We start from the raw sequence: 22,731 nt of genomic DNA, 5'->3' as shown, positions 1-22,731 counted from the left end.
TTTTGTGAGTGGGGAACCAAATGCTTTCTTCTCATCTCCCCCCACAGTAATATTCATTTTTCAGAAAATGTTACGTAAATGCACAAATACACTGTTTTTGGAAAACCTGGAATCTACATAATAACATGTGTGCAATCTATCAGTGTGAATCGTGTTTCTTCTGCCTGGATCTCCCCCTTATACAGGTAGTCTTTGCTTAATGACTGTTTGTTTAGTGACCATTCAAAGTTATGATGGTGCTAAAAAGCTACTTATGAAAAGTCCTCGCACTTACGACTATCACAGTGCCCCCACCATCACATGATCATGATCTGGGCACTCAGCAACCAGCTTGCACTTATGATGGTTGCACTGTCCCAGGGTCACATGATCACCATTTGCAACCTTCCCAACCAGCTTCCAGCAAGCAAAATCAGTGGGGAACCATATGATTCACGTAATGACCACATGATTCACTTAACAACATGGTGATTCGCTTAATGACCACTGCAAAAATGTCATAAAATTGGGTGTGATCACATGATGTTTCACTTAACAATCACCCTGCATAACAACAAAATTTCCAGCCCCTATTGGGGTCATTAAGCGAGGACTACCTGTAAAGGTTTTCTGAGGACATATATGGAATCATGCATTTTCATTACCTTTGTGCACTGCTATATTATATCAAATTAGTTAACAATTTGTGGCTTCTGAATCAAGACTGAATCATAATTCAGTAGGAAAAAGAAATCTGTATTGTATTGCTTTTGTGACTGTGTCAGAAAAAAAGCTGAAAACTTGTATTACAGCTACCTACTGAGTTGGCAAGTGTGAAAAGGTCTCAGAAAATAAATGCCTTTTGTCAAGTTCTGACTATATTGATTTTCTCCATGCTCCATTTAAAAACACTTCCAGGATCTTTCTCACTGCTGCTCTCACTCTCCCACTTCTCTCTCCTAACACTGGAAATCCTATTGATCGTAGCAGGTAAGCGTGGAGGATGAGCAAGGGAAGGAGATACAGCAGCCACAAGCTTGGCACAAGAACCTAACTAAAGTCTTAATAAATCAGAACGAAAATTATTTAATGTTACAGCCTACCTAAAATGGCCAAGTACATACAATAGCACTTTTCCCCACCCCACACAAAAACACATGCATAATGTAATTCTGCAGCAGCAGTGAGAAAACCCGTTATCTAGCCTGTTGTTTTTCAACCTCAGCAACTCTAAGACCTGTGGACTTCAACCCCCAGCATGCTGGCTGGGGAATTCTGGGAGCTGAAATCCACATGTCTTAAAGCTGCTGAGGTTGACAAACACTGATCTAGTCAACTCAATCTGATTTGTGCAAGTAGTTATTAATTTTTTTTCCAGCTCTTCCTGGTTTTCTTCTTCCATCAGGCTAGATCCTGCTGCTGACTCTGTGCGCCCTAATGCTCGAAGCATCCCTAAAGCTGTGCCTCCTGTTATTGTAGGAGGATGACACTTTCATTACGGGAAGCTAGTCTACTGGCAGCGTGGAATAACAGTGCTTTTATTAGGCAGCAAAAGAGTTTTCAGTCCTCTTATAACAAAGTGTAGGGCAAGAGTGGAGAGAGAAGAAACTGTAGCCAGTCTTCTGTGTTCCTTGGTGGTGGAAATTGAGAGAGCAGGAGCCCGGTGGCTAATTATTGTTGGAAGTGGTCATTGCCTAATTTAGATAACACCCCTGTTGCTAATCTTGCTAGGGAATGACATTAGTGTAATTTTTGTTTTCTAGAATTTAATAGGAAACTTTAGAACTAAATATGTTATACTGGATTTATGAGAGAATTGGCTGTTTGTGTTTATGCTTTTAGTGTGATTGCCCTGGACTGGCAACTGTGTGGAAAACGCCAGCTGTCTCAAATTATTCACACAGTACAAATAATCCATTTTCTCATGCATGTTCTGTTGATCGTTCCTTCTGTAAGACATCTTTGCAAAGCCTCAGAGATAAACATTGTTTAAAATGAAGCCACCCTTCATGCCTTTCCACTCACATTTTTTGAAGCCAGGAACTCCATTCCCCGTGCCACCTGGTATGTGAAGCTCAGCAGATCCAACAAACTGAGGCCTTCTGAATTATCATCAGAAAGGAGGTTCTTAACATCTAGTTTCATTGAGAGGAGGAAAAATGAAAAGAAAGTTCTTCTGTTAAAATGTAACACTGGAGGAACAAATCCACCTATCTCTTTCAGTTTGGCATCATAGTGAGAGGCCTTTGAACAGGTTGTATCTTTCTGAGACATGAAGGGGGCAGTATCTTCAGCAGCATTTCCCTGCATAAAATTCTTATTTCAAACTTCCTTAGATGCAATGTTTTTCTACCCAGCTGCTATTGTTGTTTCCCTTTACCAAAGCCAATGATCTTTCCTCTGTCATTCCATGACATTAAGTTGATAGCTATACCTCCAAAACATTTCTGCAAAACAAACTACTCATGCATTTGCATCCATCAATAATAGACAAGAGTATTTTTTTAAAAAAAATCCAAATACTAAATATAGTTTTATTTTTCCTTTAATTATAGACATTTTTCCATGAAATTGCAGGATTAAAGAAGCACCACCTACACATTATAGGGCTCGTTGTTACTTTATTCCAGTGTGGTTTAAATCCAAAGCCATCATTTAGAAATGGCATGGAATCATCCACTTGTTTTCTACTTATATCCATTTTTGTCCTGTTTAGCTTTGCTAGGCTGACTTGTGCTCTTTAGTAATTGGGGCTACCCAAGACTGTCAAAGGATCAATGATTCTGCAGCATGGGTCTTATTATGCTCTGAAAAATGACAGCAGCAGCAGGCCTAAAATATAATTATTTGGTTACTCGTTGACCCAGTAAAGCTATAGTGGACAAGCCTGTGACAACAGAGCTGGGTCTGGAAGAGAATCAGGTTCAGGCACTAAGAATCAGGAGACAGCAAATCTTTTCTATAAGCCATGGATAAGATCTCTCTGTAATAGGACAGGAAAAGGGATGAGTTGGCCATAAGGCCCTTCACTAACCATCAATTTGGTATTCTACAAATCACTTCTGTTTAAAGCCGGTTAACTTCTAGGAATGAATCCTAATCTAAGAAAAGGCCAAATAAGTGGCTCAAAATCCAGCTAAACACAAAAAGAAAGCCAAACCATTTGTGCTACCTAAGATCCTGGCTCTCATTAAGCCTAAGAAACACCACTGATCAATTATGTGGATGGAGGTAAATGTTGGCATGATAATGTGCTGTGCAGAAGAGGATAAAGAAAAGATAGAAAATCTTTCATTCCAGAGGTCATCCTGAATACCTGCCTCATTTTGGATTGTAAATAGTAACTGATGCTTTCTCTGCAAACTTAGATAATTAGCTGAATTATAAGAACAATATCATTGTTGTTTGCAGAAAGAAGGGCTCCACTGTATTTTTGCCTTCACTGTACCCTGAAGTAGAAAATGTTACATCTAATATGACTGCTTTTTGTAGCATTCTTCAAGACTCAGTATTTGGGAATCTTATTAACAAGCCACTATTTGGATAGAACATTCGAATTGCTTTAATGCTGCATTTTCAATTCTTCCTAACCCTGGAGTGTTCACTGAAATTGAACCTAAATTATTACTAAACAGTGCACAAAATATCTACTAGTGGGCACACTTGTCTGAAATGTGTATACTATTTGGATTTCTCATTATACAAAAATGTTCTTTTAAGTAAAGACTTCCTTGAATTGACCTTTATTATGGGTGACTATATGGATGCGTCCATGTAGTTTTTCTGGCAGCAGTATGGAAAGTAATTTACCACTGCCTTCTTCCATGATGTCTTTTTGACTTCCAGTGTAGCCTATACTCTGGGATTTCCAATGGACTCCCATCCAAGTACTAACCAGATCCAGCCCTGCTTAGTTTTGGGGACTCACTTTAAGTTACCTAGATGCTATCATCCGCTGTGACGCAGCTGGTTTTACAGAATGAAATACCTTTTGTTCTTGGTCAAACAGTTATGATTCAGGCTATAATCAAGGATTATAATCTTTGTATATCTTTGTAATCTTTCAGAAATTGTTTCTATGACCTCTAAAACCAAGCTGAAATACTTCCATTTTTTAGAAAAAGTAAATGCCCAAATGGGCATAAGACCTGACCCTTAGTTACCCTTCTGCACATACAGATAACTTAACACAGAAAGAATAGACCATTGCAATTAAGCCTGAAAGACAAAAAAACCCAAGGGCAATTACTTCTGCCATGAACTTGAGCATAAAAGAACTAAATGGTGTAGAAGTTAGGGACAATGCAGAACCAAATCTCCCATGGTACAGTCAAAATCATAAAAGCTATGGAACAGAGAGATGAAATGACCAGAGCCATGGCACAAAACCTTTGATTTTTTTCTCCTGCAAGATTATCAGCAACTTCAGATTATTTTGGTCAGAAAAACAGTGCAGGAAGAAAACTTAACCCATTCCTTTAAGTGAAGCATTTCAGCTTGGAAAAAGTCATTGGAAAATCTAGTCTGATCCTTTGCAGAATAAAATTACTTAGCTATATATTCTAAGACTGATACACACATACAAATGGACTTACCCAACACAGATTTTTTCTTATATGAAGCAGGGCGATCATACAAAGATCTTTGGATGTCAGAGTATTTCGACCTGTCTTTTCTTTCTAACATGGGCACATACTGAGTTGTCTCTGCTTGTTTCATGTCCATATATTCACCATTATTTTCAAAGGACAGGATGACATAGCTGGAATTAAAAGCCCAATGGCAATGTAAAGAAATTAGTGCACAAATTGGGATTTGCAACACTTACTTAACATAGTGATCTCTTGTCTGTTGAGTATAGAGCAAAAGATGGACATTACAATAAAGTCTGGGCAATCTGTGGACCATTCCCAAAATTACTCTTCAGTGATTTTCTCATTCACTGATACTTTAAAATCATAAATCTACCCTGTACTACTTCATCCCATTAGAAACTTTTTTTCCTTATGCTTATGAAAAAGACACCATGGCAAATTATCTATAAAGTTTCCATAATATTATTATGTCTTAAAAAAGAGTTTTAGCAACATACAATACAGTAGTAAGCATGGCTTGGGTAACAATATATAAATCTTCCATCCAAGTGAAGCTATGGAGCTCACCATAAAAAGTTCCTGTTAGAGCATAAATAGTGGCCTCAAACTGACTTTGGGAAAATGAGGGTGAGGGGGTAACAGTGCTGCTAGAAATCCCTTGAGAATTAGAACGCCATTCCTATGGCATTCATATTTGCCGTTTTTGCAACTAATTCTAGATGTAAAAAACTGAATTAAATACTGTACAGCTTTATCTCATTAATACATTAAGTATTTCCAGTTTGACCTGGGCGTATAAAGGAGGGTCCATGTTGAACCATTTGGAAGGATGGACCTTGCTAAGCTCTATGTTAGTTTCCTCAGCCCCATATCTCAGTATCATTAGATTAACACTGTCCCTTTGATTACTTTATAGCCAAAGCCTACCTTCTAGTGCTTTCATCTGCAGAGTTCATACCAAAGATGTCCAGGTCCTTCTTGGCCTTTTCAGGATGTCGGCTCAGAAAGTTATCCCTATTTTTATGCAGGTAGTTCACCAAGTCCCCATAAAAGCAGTATTCCGTTATGATGTATATTGGACCTAATGACAATGGGAGGAAAAAAGCAAAACAATACTTAATGCCAGCTAATCTAATTAGTTTCCATGTCTACGTAAACAATACTTAGGCATGGAAACTAATTAGAGACCACTGTCCCAATGATAGCAATTGTATCCCAATAATAATGCTGCTTTCTCAGTACACAAACCCAAGAAGTATGAAGAAATTCTTTGAATTCATCTCCCATCTTTGTCAGCTAAAGCAAACCGCTGAGAGTCCTAGGTGCCCTCCTGGAAATAAGATCTGCCTTTTAAGACATACTCAGAGGTCATCAGAGACTTTTCTACATTGAATCCTACACATAAATGCCATGTCCTTAAAGGTTGTCAGAAAGGCTTTGAAACCTGAATGTCAAGAACTGCGAATGAAAATGTGCCAGGTTCATAACAACCCTTCTGTACTCAGAAGTCCCTCTTGGCTTCTCTCTGTGGCTAAAGAGGCTGTGTTTGGTCTGGCAGGTCTTAAATTATACAATCCTGATAATACAGATTTGACAATAATTACAGAATAATTATGATGTAATGCTACCTCCTGAACTTGGTGCCTTCCAGATGTGTTTACCATGCTGGCTGGTAATTCTTGGAGTTGTAATCTGAGCAGATCTGGAGTTGTAGCACCAACACATCTGAAAAGCATCATGCTGGGAAGGCTTGTATAATGAATCTACAAGTGATCTTGTAGAATGGCCACCGTTTGATCTGTTAAATTACAGCCTAGCCTTCTAATGCTACCTCAGTGGGAGCAATCAGGCCAGTTTACCCATTTCTTTTTTTCAGCAGCTGAGAAAGGAGACTGCTAGACAAATTTACCTGATTTTGTGCAAGCTCCTAAGAGGTTGACAATGTTCAAGTGGGGACCAAGATGAGTCATTATCTTTAATTCAGACATGAGAGCCTGCTTTTCACTGGATCTTGCAGTTGCTGGTGAAAAAATACATTACATGGAGAATTAGAATGTGTTTTTCTAGAAATACTCACAGTATTGAAAAGAACTAAGCCATCATGGGCACTATGGTACTTCCTTGTGACAGGAGTCTTTGTGGGGGAAAAAAACTTTTCAAAAGAAGATCTGCTAGGGAAAGAAAACTCTTTTCATTTTATTCACTGATTTCTTAACTAGGACGCACACCTTGTTTAACAAATAAAGCAACTGTCTCTTTGTATAGTGGGCATTTGTTTGAATTCTTCCCAATTTAGACTGCTTTCTGAATCAGACCGTGGGTAGTTCAAAATTATTATTTTGCACCATTTTGGGATCAGATCCAGAATGGATTGATCTTACGATCTCATTTCTTTGGAGGAAATGCGTTAATTTGCTGTAAACCTCAACAAAATCAGTATTTTTCTTTGAATTGCTGCAATTCAGTGGATTTTGTGGGTGGTCTGTTTCCCACTAGCAGGAATGTTCAAGCCAGCCATTACTCCCCACCATTCCACATGTCCAGCATCCTGTTCTTAACTTGTTTAGAAAATATCTCTCCCCTCTTGATAATCCAGCTAACATACTACCATGTTCCACTTTCTGTGAAAAGCACCCAGTTGCAAATTGCCAAATTTTATCATTTTGTTTTCCCAATTCACAGGGGCTTTTAACTGCAACAGAGGAATGGTGGCATAGCAACCATTTCGGTGATTTCTTGCAAATCACCAAACAAATGCACATAAATATATAAACTAGAAAGCATGGAGAAAGGCACAAACAAACTGTTTTATTTTCTTCTCTTGGAGTGGCAAAGTATTTTTCTCTGTATTTTGAGATGGTCAGCACTGAAGGTGATCCATGGGTCAGACTGAAACTGCTTTGGGAGGGAGCAGTTTTAAACATTCTGCTGGTATGCAAGTGTTGTGTGTTAATATTCACTGCTCATGCTTTATTTATTCACACAGTGTTAATAAATTATAGTTTGAAACTTCCTGAGTACTATCTAGTTTAGCTTAATGATCACCAAACCTGATGGCAAAATATTGCAATTATATAATTACAGTTTTTCTCAATTCTGCTATTATCAGACTCAGGCTGTTAAATTATAAACTTGTAACTTTACTCAACACTTTTTTTTAAAAAAAAAAGAAGTACCTAGTCACATTAAACATTAATTTTATAGGCAATATACTAAGCTAATTAATTTTTTTCAAGCTCACATGCTAATGGTATGACATTAAAGACAATGATGCAGTACATTAGTTGTAAATTGAAAAATGCTTACGTTTCAACATTTTCACAGCTACTTTCATCACTGGTTGTGACCGACTCAATCCATACGCAGTTCCTTCAACTACTTTCCCAAAAGCTCCAGAACCAAGGATTCGGCCTGTGGAAAAGAGAATACAGGTACTGAGAATTAACCTACACCTTAACTCATCGTCTGTGGAAATCTTTATGTAACTCCACTGAAATGCATTTCAGAGTGATCTTAGTAAGCTGACTGGATCATCTAATTGAAATATAATTTTGCTTTGCTCAATGTAATCTATTTCCTCTAGTGAAGTAAATAGGAAATCAGGACTAGAAAAATAGCAACATGAATATAAATCCTAATAAGGACTTTTGGGGGTGGGGGAGTGCCTTCGAGTCAGTCTTGACTCCTGGCGACTGCCTGGACAAGTCCCTGCAGTTTTCTTGGCAAGATTTCAGAACTGGTTTGCCATTGCCTCCTCCTTCCTAGGGCTGAGAGTGACTGGCCCAAGGTCACCCAGCTGGCTTTGTGCCTAAGGTGGGATTAGGACTCACAGTCTCCTGGTTTCTAGCCTGGTGCCTTAACCACACCACCACACTGGATTGATAGGGACTATACAAAGATAATGAAACAGCACGTTAAGATGCCAGTTCAAATAGCCACTAAACATCCTTCCAGAAGATGCCAGTTACTATGCTTCTATATTTGATTTCTCTGTGTTTCAGCAAAGTTTTCATTAGTTTTATATTTATACAGCCAGATCAGGTCGTGAAAATTAAACAACTCTACAGTATTCATCCACCACTATACCAGTCTCACTGTACAATGTATGTTTACAAAGTTCAAGAACTGAGTGGCCATTCAGAAAACAATACAACCTTAGAAATTTTTCTGCAGATTCTGAATTGTTCTCAAAAGCTTGGATTAATATTTATCCCATTAAAGTATCTGATCAGCTCTAATGGGATCTTTAGTACCTGTGAACCTGAGAAAAGCTTGGCCTAATTTTTCTCTATTAAAGTATTTAATTGGCTTTAATGGAAGCACAGTTAGGTCCATTATCAAAAATCCCACAAGGAAATTTTCTATAGGTCTTTGGCAAATAAAACTTTGATCTGGCTTCTTGATATAGAACCAGGATGAAGAAAGCCTATGCTCTGAAGCTCTTTGTGACTTAAGATCTGTGGACCACATGGCAGGATGCAGCTCCTTTAAAGCTTTGTTGGAGTGGCTTGATTTAGTCATCATCCAGTGCCCATATCACTCAGTGTCATGATTATGTGTATTCATCATGAAAAAACATCCTATTCTGCATACATACTTCTGATAAATATGTGCAGAGAAGGCTGAGTGAACTTCCTGAGAATCAAGGATTTATCACTAAATTGTCTATTTCACCTTTCTCATGTCCTTTCGGGGGGGGTGTATGTATTTGTATGTGTGTACACACACACACACACACACACACACACCAGGTATTTGCAGATTAAATGTCTGGAATAAGATTAGGGTTTTACATCTTGTTTCTGCAAGCTATAGCCAATCTATATGAGAGGAAAGCACTTTGCGTATTATCAGATACAGCCCTCTCTTATTAATCTAAATCCACCAAGGCTGTCCCTAAACATTGAAACAGGATTCAATGCTGAGCTCTGCAAAACAGTTTCCATAACTTTTTCATTCTTTCTGAAAATACGTGAAAGGAAATAAACAAGCCGATCATTATCTAGCAGCTGCCTCTCTCCAGCCTGGACAGTTGGGACTACTGCGTAATCAGTTCTAAGCAAAGCAGATGTTGAAACAGGTTAATGCATTGAAACAAATTGATTCATTTCAGCTTGGATCATATGAATCCAACTGAATAGCAGATCTATAATTAAAACTCTTTTACATTAGCCCATAAATAGTAGCAATATCATTCACCTTGACTGAAAACTAGGTATCCTTCTGTTTTTATATGATTGATGGGGCATTTTCCCACTGTACTGAAGATAGCTAAAGGAGTTCAATTTACATGGAAAGCCTTTGGTTCTCTGATTTCTTTCTTCTCTTATGTTGTCAGAAAGAACTCTTGAAGGTGAAAGCCAGCTGGGGATATGATGTGGAAAGCAGTAATATACACATTGATCATCTGTCTGATAATATCTATCTATCTATCTATCTATCTATCTATCTATCTATCTATCTATCCATCCATCCATCCATCCATCCATCCATCCATCCATCCATCCATATATGGCTTTATATACAATGAGATCTGCAATGACTGTTGCAATGTACAGTTCTTTAGTTCTAGGTTCATCCGGCCTTATCTTTTTCCAGGACACTCTATTCCATTCAGTTGGCCATCACTCTGTAACAGTGAAGTTTGTTCATTCTTCAATAAGCCATCTGGGGTTGTTTCTCCTTTTTAGAGTTTTTCTAAAAGATTTGGGGTGAGTACTTCTGTAAACCTTCTGATAAAATCTACTGATATCTCCCTTCTTGAGCAGTGGGACCCCTGCTTTTATTATACAAGGATTCAAACTCAGAGAATATGTCCCTATCCAAATACTAGACAGGATGCCCGTCTACCTACAGTCTGAAGTGATAAAGTGGAGAATTTTACCACCTCATAATATTACTTCATTTTGTGTAAAGTAAGCATGAGAATAGGTTGGTAGAAAGATGTCCTGATCAAGCAGAAGAGCCCAAGTTCTGTTTTTTCATCATATCACTATCAACAATAGGACATTTGATTAGTTCCTGGCCAGGGAATAGACACAGCATGAGCTGCTCCAGTGTTACTGGGATTTCTCATGAAGTCTCATAAAAGAAGAAAAAAATTATCTTCTATTTCACCATCATAAGAACCATCATCCAAGAACTGTGAGGCTGTAGCAGTCACACCTGTAGCATCTGGAGCTGTTTAGGATGAAGGAATTGTTGCTAAGAGGAGCAAGACCTTTCCTGGTACATAATTAATTAATGGTAATAACAATTCTGAGGTTCCCTATGAAAATATTGAGACTCTTTTATTGGCAGCAGCCACAACCACAAGCCATTTTGTGATCCTTACCTAACACTAATCCATCTCTAGGGAATTCCCATCTTGAGTCATAGGGTAGTTGCATAGGATCCACATAGATGTATTCGTGGCCATCAGGACTAATGGACTCAATGACTCGCCATCTGATCTCATATCTGGGTTTCTGTGTGGTAGAAGACATGGAAGACAATGCATCAGCTTCATCCCAACTAAGTAATCATGTGGAATTTGATTTAGAGAAATGGATTTCTCATTACCTGTTTCCATATGATTACCAAGACAATCAGCGCAATGATTACAATCACAAGCAGTACTAGGACAGCAGCAGCCACAGTTAGTTCCGATCTTAATGCTGTAAGGAGAAGCACATAGGATTCTTTCATTTCTTTTTTTTTTAAGCAAAATATTTTTTCATTATGATTTCCTATGTGGATATCATTGGTACTAACACAGGAGCAAGGCAACCATGGTGAAATTAACCTGCAAAAACTCATGTAATCATCTATAATATGCACTGCACGTGGAAAAAAACAAAACAAAATCCGATCATTCCAGATTAAGCCATTAAAAAAATTCACTATATGGTTCACTTCCCATCTGTTTCTATCCTCTGTCATCCTTGTTAAAAACAACAACAGTGGAAATGTGTGGGGACAATGTAGATGAAGTAAAAGAGAAGTAAAAGAGAAGACAAACCATCTTTTGTTTAAGAGGGTTATAATTGTTACTGTTCCTTTCACAGATTCATTGCAAATTAAGAAGACTGTCTTATCTAAACATGCTTAGTTTATTATGTTGTAAATGCTAGCCTTGGTCTATATATGTTTTTATTTCCAGTGTGTATTTATTTTCAGTTATATGTGCTACATCAAATAGATCTTTTCTAGTTTTAATGATATCTTCTTAAAAAATCTGAAGTTGTTTTGTTTTTGGGTTGAGGAAGTACTTTAATCTTTTGTTCTTGAATATTCTCATTAAGTTCAGTTGGACTTATTCCCAAGGAAGTGTACAGAATATGGTAATCTTTGCCCCATTGATTCTGATGGAAAAATTAAACATGAACTTGTTTACTCAGAAATAAATCCAAGTGTGTTCAACAGGTCTTCCTTATACACAGTTACCTCACAGTAAATACCATGAACTTAGTAAGGTCTGCTACTTCTGGGGTAGAATTCTCTTTCATCATCCTTTTTATTACGGCCAAAAAGATTTAAAAGAGAATTCCATTCCAGAAGTAATACTTGATTTTAGCTGAATTATTAAGTGCTTAATTTTAGTAATTATTGAGTACTTAAGTAATAATGACTTAATTTTAGCTGAATTTAATTCTCATTTTTAATCTGTGTGCATCCATCTCTTAACTATGTTGATGTTCTCCTCTGTTTGAGATTAAAGTCTCATATCAATATTTTTTCTATTTTTCTAAAAAAAAATCTGAGGTTCAGCTAAACTTAGACACTTCATTACCAGCTAAAATTGTGGTGTGTGTGTGTGTGTGTTTTGAGCAAATACAGTTTAGCCCCACTTGGGAAATGAAGAAAATTATTGAGATATTTTTATGACCTACAAGAATTTGTTTGTGGAAGATATTTTTCTACTTTTCTAACAAAAAGTGTTCAAAGCACCAAATAAGCATTAATGAAGACAAGATTAAAAGAGAACTGTAGACATTTAGAAAGCCAATTAAAAGATAAACATTATCAGTCAACTAAATCAGCTTGGCAAAGGTAATGGGAAAGAGACAGATTTTTCCCTTATGCCATAACTCTGCAAAAGTTATCATATGGAAATTAGCCCACAGTATAGGAGTTGTCCCTCAAAAAGCGCATACCTGTGCAGATATCAGACTGGCTCCAAATGAGTAATATTGCAATATTTAGAATACTTATAAAAACTTCAGTTACTTCCCCTTGTACAAAATATTATATGGCACTGCTTTCTTTGTGATATGTTCTAAATCTTCTAAATATATAATAGAGGCATCATGCATCATTACACCTCACACACTGACTTTGAATAGTAAGTTGTTATTATCTTAATATATTTGATTGGGTGTCTGTAATAGGTGAAGGTAATGCAAGCTGAACTAATGAAATAAAATCAAACAAAGTTAACTTACTGGGAGCCACAAGCTTTAGTTCCCTTGTAACAGTACGAAGGTCATTCTTTGCCATACATCGAACAGCCATTATTTCTTCCACCTTTTGAAAAGTCACCTGGCTGGCTACCATGTTCCTCTCATCAAGATGAGTCTCCACCGTAATGTCAGAGATATTGTTGGTCAGGAGAGTCCATGAGGTATCATTGTTGCATCTAGAAAGAAGAAGCTTTTTGATTAATCATGCCAAAGAATCTTGTTTTACCGAGAACAATTTAGTGAACAAATACCTTTGTGGGCATCAAGACACATTGCCCAAGCAGTATCAAAATTCTCCTTGAACATTAGCCTCCTATTTGTATTACAAACAGCACTTCAGGTGCATTAATAATGGTACCAAGTACATGGACAAATCTCAGTTTTTATCCTTTATTCCAAAATATTTGTTTGATAGAGTTATAGCCTGCTTTTCACACAAAAACTCAAGGTCTTCTCCCATTTTCTCACAATAACAACTTTGTGAGGTAGATTGGGCTGAAAGAGATGAAGTTTCTCTAGCAGAATGTGGACGAGAACCTGGGTCTTCGTGATGCCAGTTTAACACTTTTTTTTATACCACACTGGCTCTCAAAAAAGTATTATTCTTGCCTTGGTCCCAGATGTTTTCAAATTAGGAAAATTTGGCTTAGAAAATGTTGTTAGATACATTTTATAAGGTCAACTTATTAGCAATAATTAAATTTGAGTTTTAAATTATATATAACTACAACATACAATGGGTTCCCAGCTTCTTTCCGGAAGAAAATAACAGCTTTACAGAAGGTACTGTGTAAGAGAGAATGGTTAACCATTCCTGTTGGTCCATCTCTGATTAAGAAATCTCATGGCTTGGGTTGTTTAAAGATATATTATATGCATTCACACATTTAACAATACACTGACTAAATCTAAGAGCCAGTGTTAAAAATTCAAGAGGTATTTTAATCAACAAAATCATATTCCCACTCCCAAATCTGAAATCTTTACACCAGTGGTCTCAAACCTATTTTCAAATGATTTCAACTCCCACAACTCTTTACCTACATTCCATTCTAACTGCCCAATACCGTTTTGTATTATTATTAGTTTTGCAAAATGAAAAAACCCTAAAACTAAAGTAATAATATAATAATACAACACTGAAAAGAAGGGTAAACTAAAAGCAAAATATAAAACATTAATTAAATCTAATTAATGATAATAAAAATAATAATGAAATAATATGTGAGAATAGAATACATATATGAAGAAATATATATTTCTCTAGAGAAGAAATGCAAACAATTTAAACATCCATATTCAATAGTCTATCCAGATTGCCTTTTATCCAGGTAAGGATAATCTTTTAAGAACTACATTGTTAATATAGCTAATAAATTATGACCAATTTTGGAGTTATGGAAGCTGAAATCCAATACATCTGGAGGGGCACGCAGTTGACAAACATACATATTATGAAAAGTACATAGCAAGCATATTATTATGCCATCCAGCTAAAGCCATTCAAAGGCAGCCAAAATCAAAGGCCTTACTTTTTAATGTCCTTGCAAACCAGCCATTCCACATCGGGGAGGGGTGTCCCTTCTGCCACACATTTTACTGTCTGCCCAGCAGAGCCATGGTGATTATCTACCAGGTCTCGAATTAAAGCTGGAACTGGAAAGGGATAAATTGGGAAGAGCATATAAGAGGTCTGTGTGCTGGAGGTGGTTTCTTCAGAGCCAGACTATTTTTGAATTCACATCTGCCTGGGAGACACTGTTGTTCCTTGAGGAAATCCAGCTTCAGAAATTGAGGTGTTTTTTGCTTGTTTTTCCTGAGACAGGATAGTCTCCTGCATTATATGAATTATCTATGCCTATTTACCTGAAATAAATTTCTCTTAACTCAATGAGATGAACTTTAACTAAACATCCATTAAGATTAGACTGTAAGCTGCAATACTGTGAACACTTATCTTAACAAAGCATTCCTTATCTCAGAGCTTAGGCTGCCAACAGTCATTATTACTTGATAAATCATCTGTCAATTAAATTATTTAAATCATTTGACAGACGGTATTACCAAAACTTCAGTATAAGTGTCTTTAGTGGAGAAAGGTTTTTTTAGTCCAAAAAAGAATTTCATTCTCTATCACAGTAGTATACCACAATAAAAATATCTTCTTATTTGCTAATTGAAGCTTGCAGCACTACTTTGAATATTATCTAAATTGGGAGTAAGTCCCATTGAACTCAGTACAACTTACTTTTTAGTAAAGGTTCACCTAGATTTACCCAGTTACTAGCTACAGTAGTCCAACCAGTATGAATAGCCAATGACCCTCTGATAAAAGTTACCAAATTTCTACACCAGTCAGTTTGTCAATCAGTTTATTTAACTAGGGACATTCTGATTTTAATTAAAGCACTGTATATTATTATAGTAGACCCTGTGATAAAAAGCACACACTCGTCTCCATGTCAAAGAGAAGAAGACCTCTCCTAAAACAGCCTTTACCATCTGCAGTTATTACTGAAATTGTATTAAAACATTTATAATCTATGACCCAATTAATTGAATCCATTTTTAAGGATACAAATAAATAAAATGTAAGTATCTGATAGCATTGATGGAAACCAGATCTGTATGAACTCTTTCCAAATTTCTTCCTTAAAAACTCACTAAACAATGGTCATCAGGATAGGTTCTCCACTAAATGCTTATTTTGTTCTGTGATTCCTTATCCCTTTAATGTACCCCTTCCTCCCTCCAAATTAAACCCATATGGATGGGACCACTTCTGCCTTTCAGCCAAGTGCAACAGATGTTTAAGCATGTCGGCTGAAATAATCCCCAGACGATCATCCACTGATAGGAGCAAGCAAGCAAGATTTTCCTACATAATTTGTCATATACCTGACTGAATTTCAGAAGTATTATTTATACCAATGCTATAACTTGAGAGAATGTAAATGTTGAATATATTAATGACTAGCAAAGTTGAGTTGTAAAAGTGAGAATGTAGATGTAGGCAAGGTTATTTATACCAAGGCCCTACAGTATGGCTGAAACCATGCGGTTCTAGGTATCTTAAGGTTGGCTTTCACATATGGAATGAGGTAGTAAAAATATTCCTGGGCTACATCATTTAAGATTACTGGCAGAAATGGAATCATATGGCTGAATGTTCCCCATCAGTAGCCCCATGTAAAGAAAAATCTTCATTACAAAGAAAACTAGATCTCACCAAGACAGGTTCTAGCTTAGCTTTCCCCTTGACTTGTTTCCTGTGTGCAGGAATTGTGTTTGCCGTGGGGCTGTGTTCATGTACGTAGTTGTATCCGCAGAACGGTATGCTGTAGTCACCATTATTGTTTAGTCCACTCTGTAAATCAGAAGTGCACATTCCGCCGCCTACAGACTGCAAATGGCACTCCAGGTGCCCCCAAAGATTTTGCTAATGAAATTTAGCAGATACAAATGGTGAACATGTCCAGTACAGCTCTCTTCTTCCAAAAACCTTTGTGCTCTCATCTGATTCTTGCTCTGACCCGACCCTATTCAACTCTTCCTTGCTAGCAAGATAGTTTGTAGTGGAGGGTATAAACTTCCTGTTTTCTTGTTCAATGTCTTTGCAAGATGCTCTGCCTGCAATGACCATGTCATATCTCCTCTTCGTCCCTGAGATCTCCTTGCTTATTGTCAGTGAAGTTTGCACTGATGAGAAACAAACACCTCTCATTTTAACTTTTACGTTATTACCTCATTAATTTCAATCATCTACTTTATCCCACGTTCTTCCTTGTCAATGTTATAGTCAACAAGGAAAAGGAAGATGGAAGATAGTTCCTCCTCCAGACAAATTTCTTCTGGATAAGTGAGTACTAGAGTGTCCTTCAGTGCAGAGAATGGCACTTAGTGATTAGAATTCAGTTAGCCAAACATCCTCAAATGCAGGTAATATTTTCTGCTTCCATGCAGAATGTGATGGAACAGTAAGTGAACACTGATTTATTGTGTGAGGGGGTAAGTGATAAGTCAATGAAATATAGTAATTAACTTATCTCATGCCACATGATCTGAATGGGGGGACTCAGTTGAAGTTATTATTGCTGGAATGGTGTATAGTCAATCTATTTCACTCATGAATTGATTTTACAGCAGCCATTTGATGGGAGGAAAGGCAAACTATTTTGCATTACTATTTTTTTCTTAATATGCCCAGTACATCTGCACACATCTATTTTTTCTTTGCTGACCTACTTACTTCAATGTGCTACTAAAAAAACTTGGTAAATAGAAAGTGAGACTTAAATTCCTCCTCAGATATGTTGCACATATCAGGGGTTTCCCTCATTTTATCATCACAAGAACTTTGTGAGATGTGTTACCACTGGCCCTCATAGCTGATCCGGAATTTGAATCCAAGTCTTTATAAGTAGGGCATTCTAAACTGTTCCTTGATATTATATTTACACATTGGACTTGATGTGTTATATTTACACCTGTGATTTCCATGTGATGTATTGTAATATTGGCTTGTCCCATTTTACAAGTTTACCTTGTATGAGCAGAGAGAAAGTATATCTTTGAATTTCATCTTCATTCTGTGCTACAAGTGTATAATATCCACTGTCTTCTTCCTTGGCACGAATTAATTTTAATATACTCTGATATCTGTGAAGAATAGTAAAAAAACTATAAAACTATAAAAAGCAGATATATTACGCAGAAAGATAAACATGCACGTGTGCAGTTATGAATTTGTATGAGATTTAGAACTCATTTAATTACTGTTACAGTGAAAGATGTAACAGAAGGGGAAGAAAACAGGGAGGGCAGGAATAGAGGGTCCAGATTATAGACACATTGCAAGTATAGAGCCAATATTTTCAATTGATTTGGAAATGAAAAGAGTTAACATTTTAGGAAGGAAAACATAAGAAGCTGGGTGTTTTTTATGGAGTGTCTACATGACACTGACTGATAAAGAAATAAGGAATAAACCAGAATCATGCTGTGTTCTATTCAACCAGTACTTCATCTTTGTTGAATGATATGTAAGGCATGATAGAATGATAAGGACAGTTTTTAAAAACTGGTCAAAAATAGAGTGGAGCGTATAGACTGAGAAAACTAGAGAGAGTTTTTAAAGAGGTGCGTCATGGAATGGAAATTATTCAGTGGGGAGAATAAACAATTTCTGAGGAGAAACCTTAGTTCACAAATGGAGAATTCAAAAGTGAAGAAACCCATCAATACTATGACAGACTTTACCTTGTTTCTTGGATTTGCTTGGAACTGGTAACAATCTCTGTGAGATTCTCCATCAGAGTGACATTGTCCTTCAGCCAAAACAATTTTGGCTCTGGGTATGCATAGACATAAATAACAAAGTTTTTAACTTCATGTAGGTTGACAGCTTCTGTGGGCTTGAAATGGGGTTCCAAATGAATGAACCCTTTATCTGTAGGAAGACAATGGTTCCATGAGTACCTCTGTTGCCATTCTCATGGGCAATAGTGTGAAAAAGAGAAACAAACTCTACCATGAACATAGATGACTATTCTTTCAGTTTTCTTAAAATCTTTGGTCACATGTCGAACAGCACATTCATAATCTCCACTGTCCTTTACTGATGCATCTGGAATGGTTAAATTATAAATCAGCTTCTGGGCTGGAACCTTGATGTCTTCAAGGGTGATTATTCCTTTATTCTTCTGCATTTGGGAGAGAGGGAGTGGAATGGGTAGCCAGGAGAGAAATCTTTTTAAAATATCTACAGAAAATATTATGATTTCTTGTCAATCTCCGTGTACACAAGGATTTTCAGAGGAAGTCCTATTCTGGATTCCATATATATCAAAGGTGTTTAATTATGCAGACTGGGGACTATTAAGTCCAAACCTTCTGTGGGAGACCAGGTTACAAAAGGCTGCTTTCGATTATGACTTGAAGACATTTGTAAATAATCATATTCTTTCATCAACACAAGTGTAACATGTGAGCAACTATACAAAAACCATTTTTGTTGTATTATATTTTCCAGGTTTGCGGAAGTGTTATTACTCTATAACTGTAGTCCCACTTCCTGTCAAACTCATATGTTACTCATCTCCCCATAACATCTTGCAAAGCTCTGCATGCTTGCTAACCATTAAGTCTTGACTGTTGACCAAGCAAATGCAATTAACAATTGGCCTTTCTTCCAAATGTCTTTATCCCATCATTTTCTTTTAAAAAATAAGGAATTAAAGCCCCACCCACTGTATTCTCCAATCACTTAGTCAACAACAAAAAGGGATATTTACCACTTTCCCTGGATAATTCCACTCCAAGTTCACCACTTCATTATCCAAGACCACACAAGTAACAATAATGGTTTCTCCTGTTTTATACACAGTCTTGAGGGATTCAATTTCAACATGAAGGTATGATGGAGCTGGAAGAAGATTAAACATCTTTAGGAAATAATATGCATAAAACATAGGTTCTTTTGAATACTTTATTTCTCTCTGTATTTTAAGGAGAACATCAACACTAAAGAAGTGTGGGAAGATATTTATCAAACTAAACCATATTATTTTCAAAAACTGTCATTCACATGGGTGACTCAAGACCTTTTGCTTCTTGAGTTAAAAGAAAAGATAATCTTCTGCATCCTATTCTACATATAAAGCACAATTAAACTTATATTTGAATCTTAATAATGTTGAACAGTGTCCTTTTCTACTTTCAAAAGTAGAAATCTAGTTGCAGATGTAGAATAGGACACACTGTTGCCTCAATTATTCTCCTCGCAGCACCAGCTGCCTGAAATGTCCTCCTCAATCTGACCTACACTAGGGAATACACAGTCTTTTCCAGATGAAATTCCCTAAGAAGCCTGTTGCAAATTGCATACAGAACAGGCAGAGGGGGAATGTCCTTTGTCAAAGAGGGAGTGGTTAACATAAACTAAATGTACCCATAAATTGTTCTCTTAACACAGTCAGATTTGTTAAAGACTTGCTGTTGAACAACAAACTCAGTGTACTGTAGTTAATATTAACCTTGAGTGTGGGGTTTGGCATGAAATGTGAATTAGGTTTCTTCGATGAGTTTATAGGTCAGTGTATTGTACAAACATAGAAAATAGATTAATTCAGTAACCAGGTTCAGTGGGTTGTGTGAATACAACCACACTGTCATACACAGTCATACAGTGGGGAAAGAAGATAGCCTTTCTTACTGTTTTTGATGGCTTTTGTTGTTATTATGATTTATCTGGCAAGATTGCTGTTGAGATTCTTGTACATCACCCAGAGTCATGAAACTGGGGCTAAATAACAATTACGTTAGTAAGTGATAAATAAAACTGTCCTTGTCCTTCTAATCTTAAAATCTATTGATTCCCCCTCTCCAAAAATGTTCAAAATAGATTGTTTACTCAATCTAGCCTGAAACTGTTAAATTCTCCAATAAAACATAATTTTCATTTGTACAAGCTATCTGAATGATCACTGAATTCTAACTGTACCAACTATAACATCTAGTGATGAATGTTTTTCAGGCACATTCAGAAATTAGGAAAAATGGAAACTGGAGATTAGGAAGAAAGGGAAGGATCTGCACCTGCAGTGAGAATGGAAAGCAATGGGGAGGAAAACACACACATACACACAGGCATGAAAGAAGGTTAGGAAATTCTGGAGGCCACACCCAAGGTTTTAGGAAGGGCTGTTGTGGTTTGTGGGTCTCTGGTAGTCCTAATCACACAGCCAATCCTACCATTAGACCAGAGGCGAACTATTTATGCCTCACAGACCACTTGACAGAGGACTTCTTTCTTGTTGGCCTTCAATTGGTAGACAGGACTGGAACCAACTAGACAAGTTCAAAGAATTTCAAAACTTCTGATAAGTACCTTTTATTGAAGTAAAATTAGAAATCAATAACTAAAGAATTCCAATGACTGCAGTATTTCAAGTGCAAGGCCTTTCTATAAAATAAATATTCAAACTTTTCTGCACCTTTCTCTTGCTTGCCCTATGTAACAGGCTGCTCAGCCTCCCTTTTGCACAGGAGGTCCAATTTCCATCTGTCTTTTTTTGGGGGGGGATATAACAGTTGTTTTCCTCTGACCGTGTGAGAATTAACTCTCACATTTAACGATGACCACATCTTTAACTAGAAGCAATTAGACCCTTTCACAGAGCATCTTAGGAGTCTCAGGCTTGTTATTTATCTATTTCAGTTAAAAAGGACATAGAGATGTACCTTTGTAAACATAGATGAAAAATTCACCAGACTCAAATTCTACTGCTTTGACCGTTGTCTTGCATATATAGGACCCTGAAGAGAAGTTTCCAATGAAGCCCAGCCTGTTGTCATAAGAGGCATATGGGACTCTTCCTTCACTGTTCATCAGAGTGACTTGAGCTTTAGGATCAGTCGTGCGACATGGGATAATTGAAGAATTGTCTTCCTCAGTGACAACAATGAACAAATCTTCCGGGGAGGTTGGAACAAAGGGAACAGCTGGATCTGTTGAGAATGAGATACTCTGATGCATCAGTAGGGTTAGAGGAATAAATAATTATAGTAATAGATTCAATCTCAAGCCTGCATCCCATGTGTCTAAATATGGGTTATTCCATTTGATTCTTCTCTTACCCAGTCGAGCTCATGCTGCCCTAAACAAACTAATGTGACAACACTTCTGTAGCAGCATCTCCTATTTTTGCAAGGTCTTTGAAACAAAGCCAGGGGAGCGTAGGTGTCACTGCCAGATTAATCTATTCAAGGCCAAGAAGGACCTTGCTCTACGTGACTTGCCATGTAGATCCAGGGCTGTTGCAAGAGGCAAAGTAGCAAACAGCATTCTTTCCACAATCCCATCAAATTAAGGTGGGTATTACTGAAAGGTAGCCAAGTTATTTTAACACTGCAGGAAGAAACTTCAAAGATAGTTTCCTTGCTCTTTCCTTAGAAAGTAAAAATACTAAATTAGTAAATGAAACACTGGTGATTTGGTCCACTTTCATGTTACCCAAAATCTTCTGCTCAAGGTTCTATATTAGGTCTTGAGTGGAGGAGCAGCAGCTTTCCTGGGAAAGAGAGAGGTCCAAGAGAGAGATGCTCAGCAATTCCATATACTGGGCTAGGCTTGCCTGGTTGGGGCTGTTTATAAACATAAACATCTGCTTGGGGCTGTTTATAAACATAACATAGATAACATACATCATTTTAGCACAGCAGGCCTCAATATATTTGAAAATAGGTGAGCTTCACTGAGCACAGTGGGACTGAATTGCGAGGATACTGATGCACAAAAACATCTTGTCAAATGGTAGGCATCTCTGCTGGCTAAACTGTTCACTTATATTATGGGGCCTTATCCAGAGGGCTAGAGGTAGGGCACTGAACCTATCTCAAAAAGAGAGAGAGAGAGGGAGGGAGGGAGGGAAGGAAGGAGAGAGAGAGAGAGAGAGATGCATATAAAATGCAATAACCAGGTTTGGAAGGCACCATTGGGGAAAGTACAATAGATCAAGTCATGATAAAGTTGTGTATAAACCTAAGATTAAAAATTATATCTGATGAGACACATTCCTGTGCAAAGTTGAATTTCTGCTTTAATAAAGATTACATTTCTTTCTTATCTATAATATTTTCTGTCACTTAGTGAATCTGGCTAACATGGTATATATATCATACAAAAGCACTTTTTAAACTCCACTAATAGCTCCCAT

The 22,731-nt window shown here is 37.1% G+C and overlaps 1 protein-coding gene across 6 annotated transcripts in view; it reads right to left on the bottom strand.

Annotated features, from left to right (window-relative positions):
* The window catches only part of PDGFRA (platelet derived growth factor receptor alpha), a 49,668-nt gene that overhangs the window by 5,799 nt on the left and 21,138 nt on the right, over window positions 1-22,731 (bottom strand). For all 6 annotated transcript variants that reach the window (XM_025172524.2, XM_007437187.4, XM_088130840.1 and 3 more), the window contains exons 4-17: window positions 21,257-21,523; window positions 19,309-19,439; window positions 18,546-18,717; window positions 18,275-18,464; window positions 17,559-17,674; window positions 14,548-14,671; window positions 12,998-13,191; window positions 11,136-11,230; window positions 10,909-11,041; window positions 7,881-7,985; window positions 6,484-6,594; window positions 5,502-5,655; window positions 4,575-4,741; window positions 2,005-2,114 (exon numbers count right to left, since the gene is read on the bottom strand). In XM_025172524.2, the coding sequence (XP_025028292.1) occupies window positions 2,005-2,114; window positions 4,575-4,741; window positions 5,502-5,655; window positions 6,484-6,594; window positions 7,881-7,985; window positions 10,909-11,041; window positions 11,136-11,230; window positions 12,998-13,191; window positions 14,548-14,671; window positions 17,559-17,674; window positions 18,275-18,464; window positions 18,546-18,717; window positions 19,309-19,439; window positions 21,257-21,523 (2,069 nt within the window). The remainder of the gene's footprint in view (window positions 1-2,004; window positions 2,115-4,574; window positions 4,742-5,501; window positions 5,656-6,483; window positions 6,595-7,880; window positions 7,986-10,908; window positions 11,042-11,135; window positions 11,231-12,997; window positions 13,192-14,547; window positions 14,672-17,558; window positions 17,675-18,274; window positions 18,465-18,545; window positions 18,718-19,308; window positions 19,440-21,256; window positions 21,524-22,731) is intronic.

The sequence above is a fragment of the Python bivittatus genome, unplaced genomic scaffold (genome assembly GCF_059951505.1).
Source record: "Python bivittatus isolate LINGU-HERP-01145 unplaced genomic scaffold, Pbiv_v1 ctg000070_np1212, whole genome shotgun sequence".
NCBI lineage: Eukaryota > Metazoa > Chordata > Lepidosauria > Squamata > Pythonidae > Python > Python bivittatus.
The sequence above is the reverse complement of the archived record's forward strand: the minus strand, read 5'-3'. Positions and strand labels throughout refer to the sequence as shown.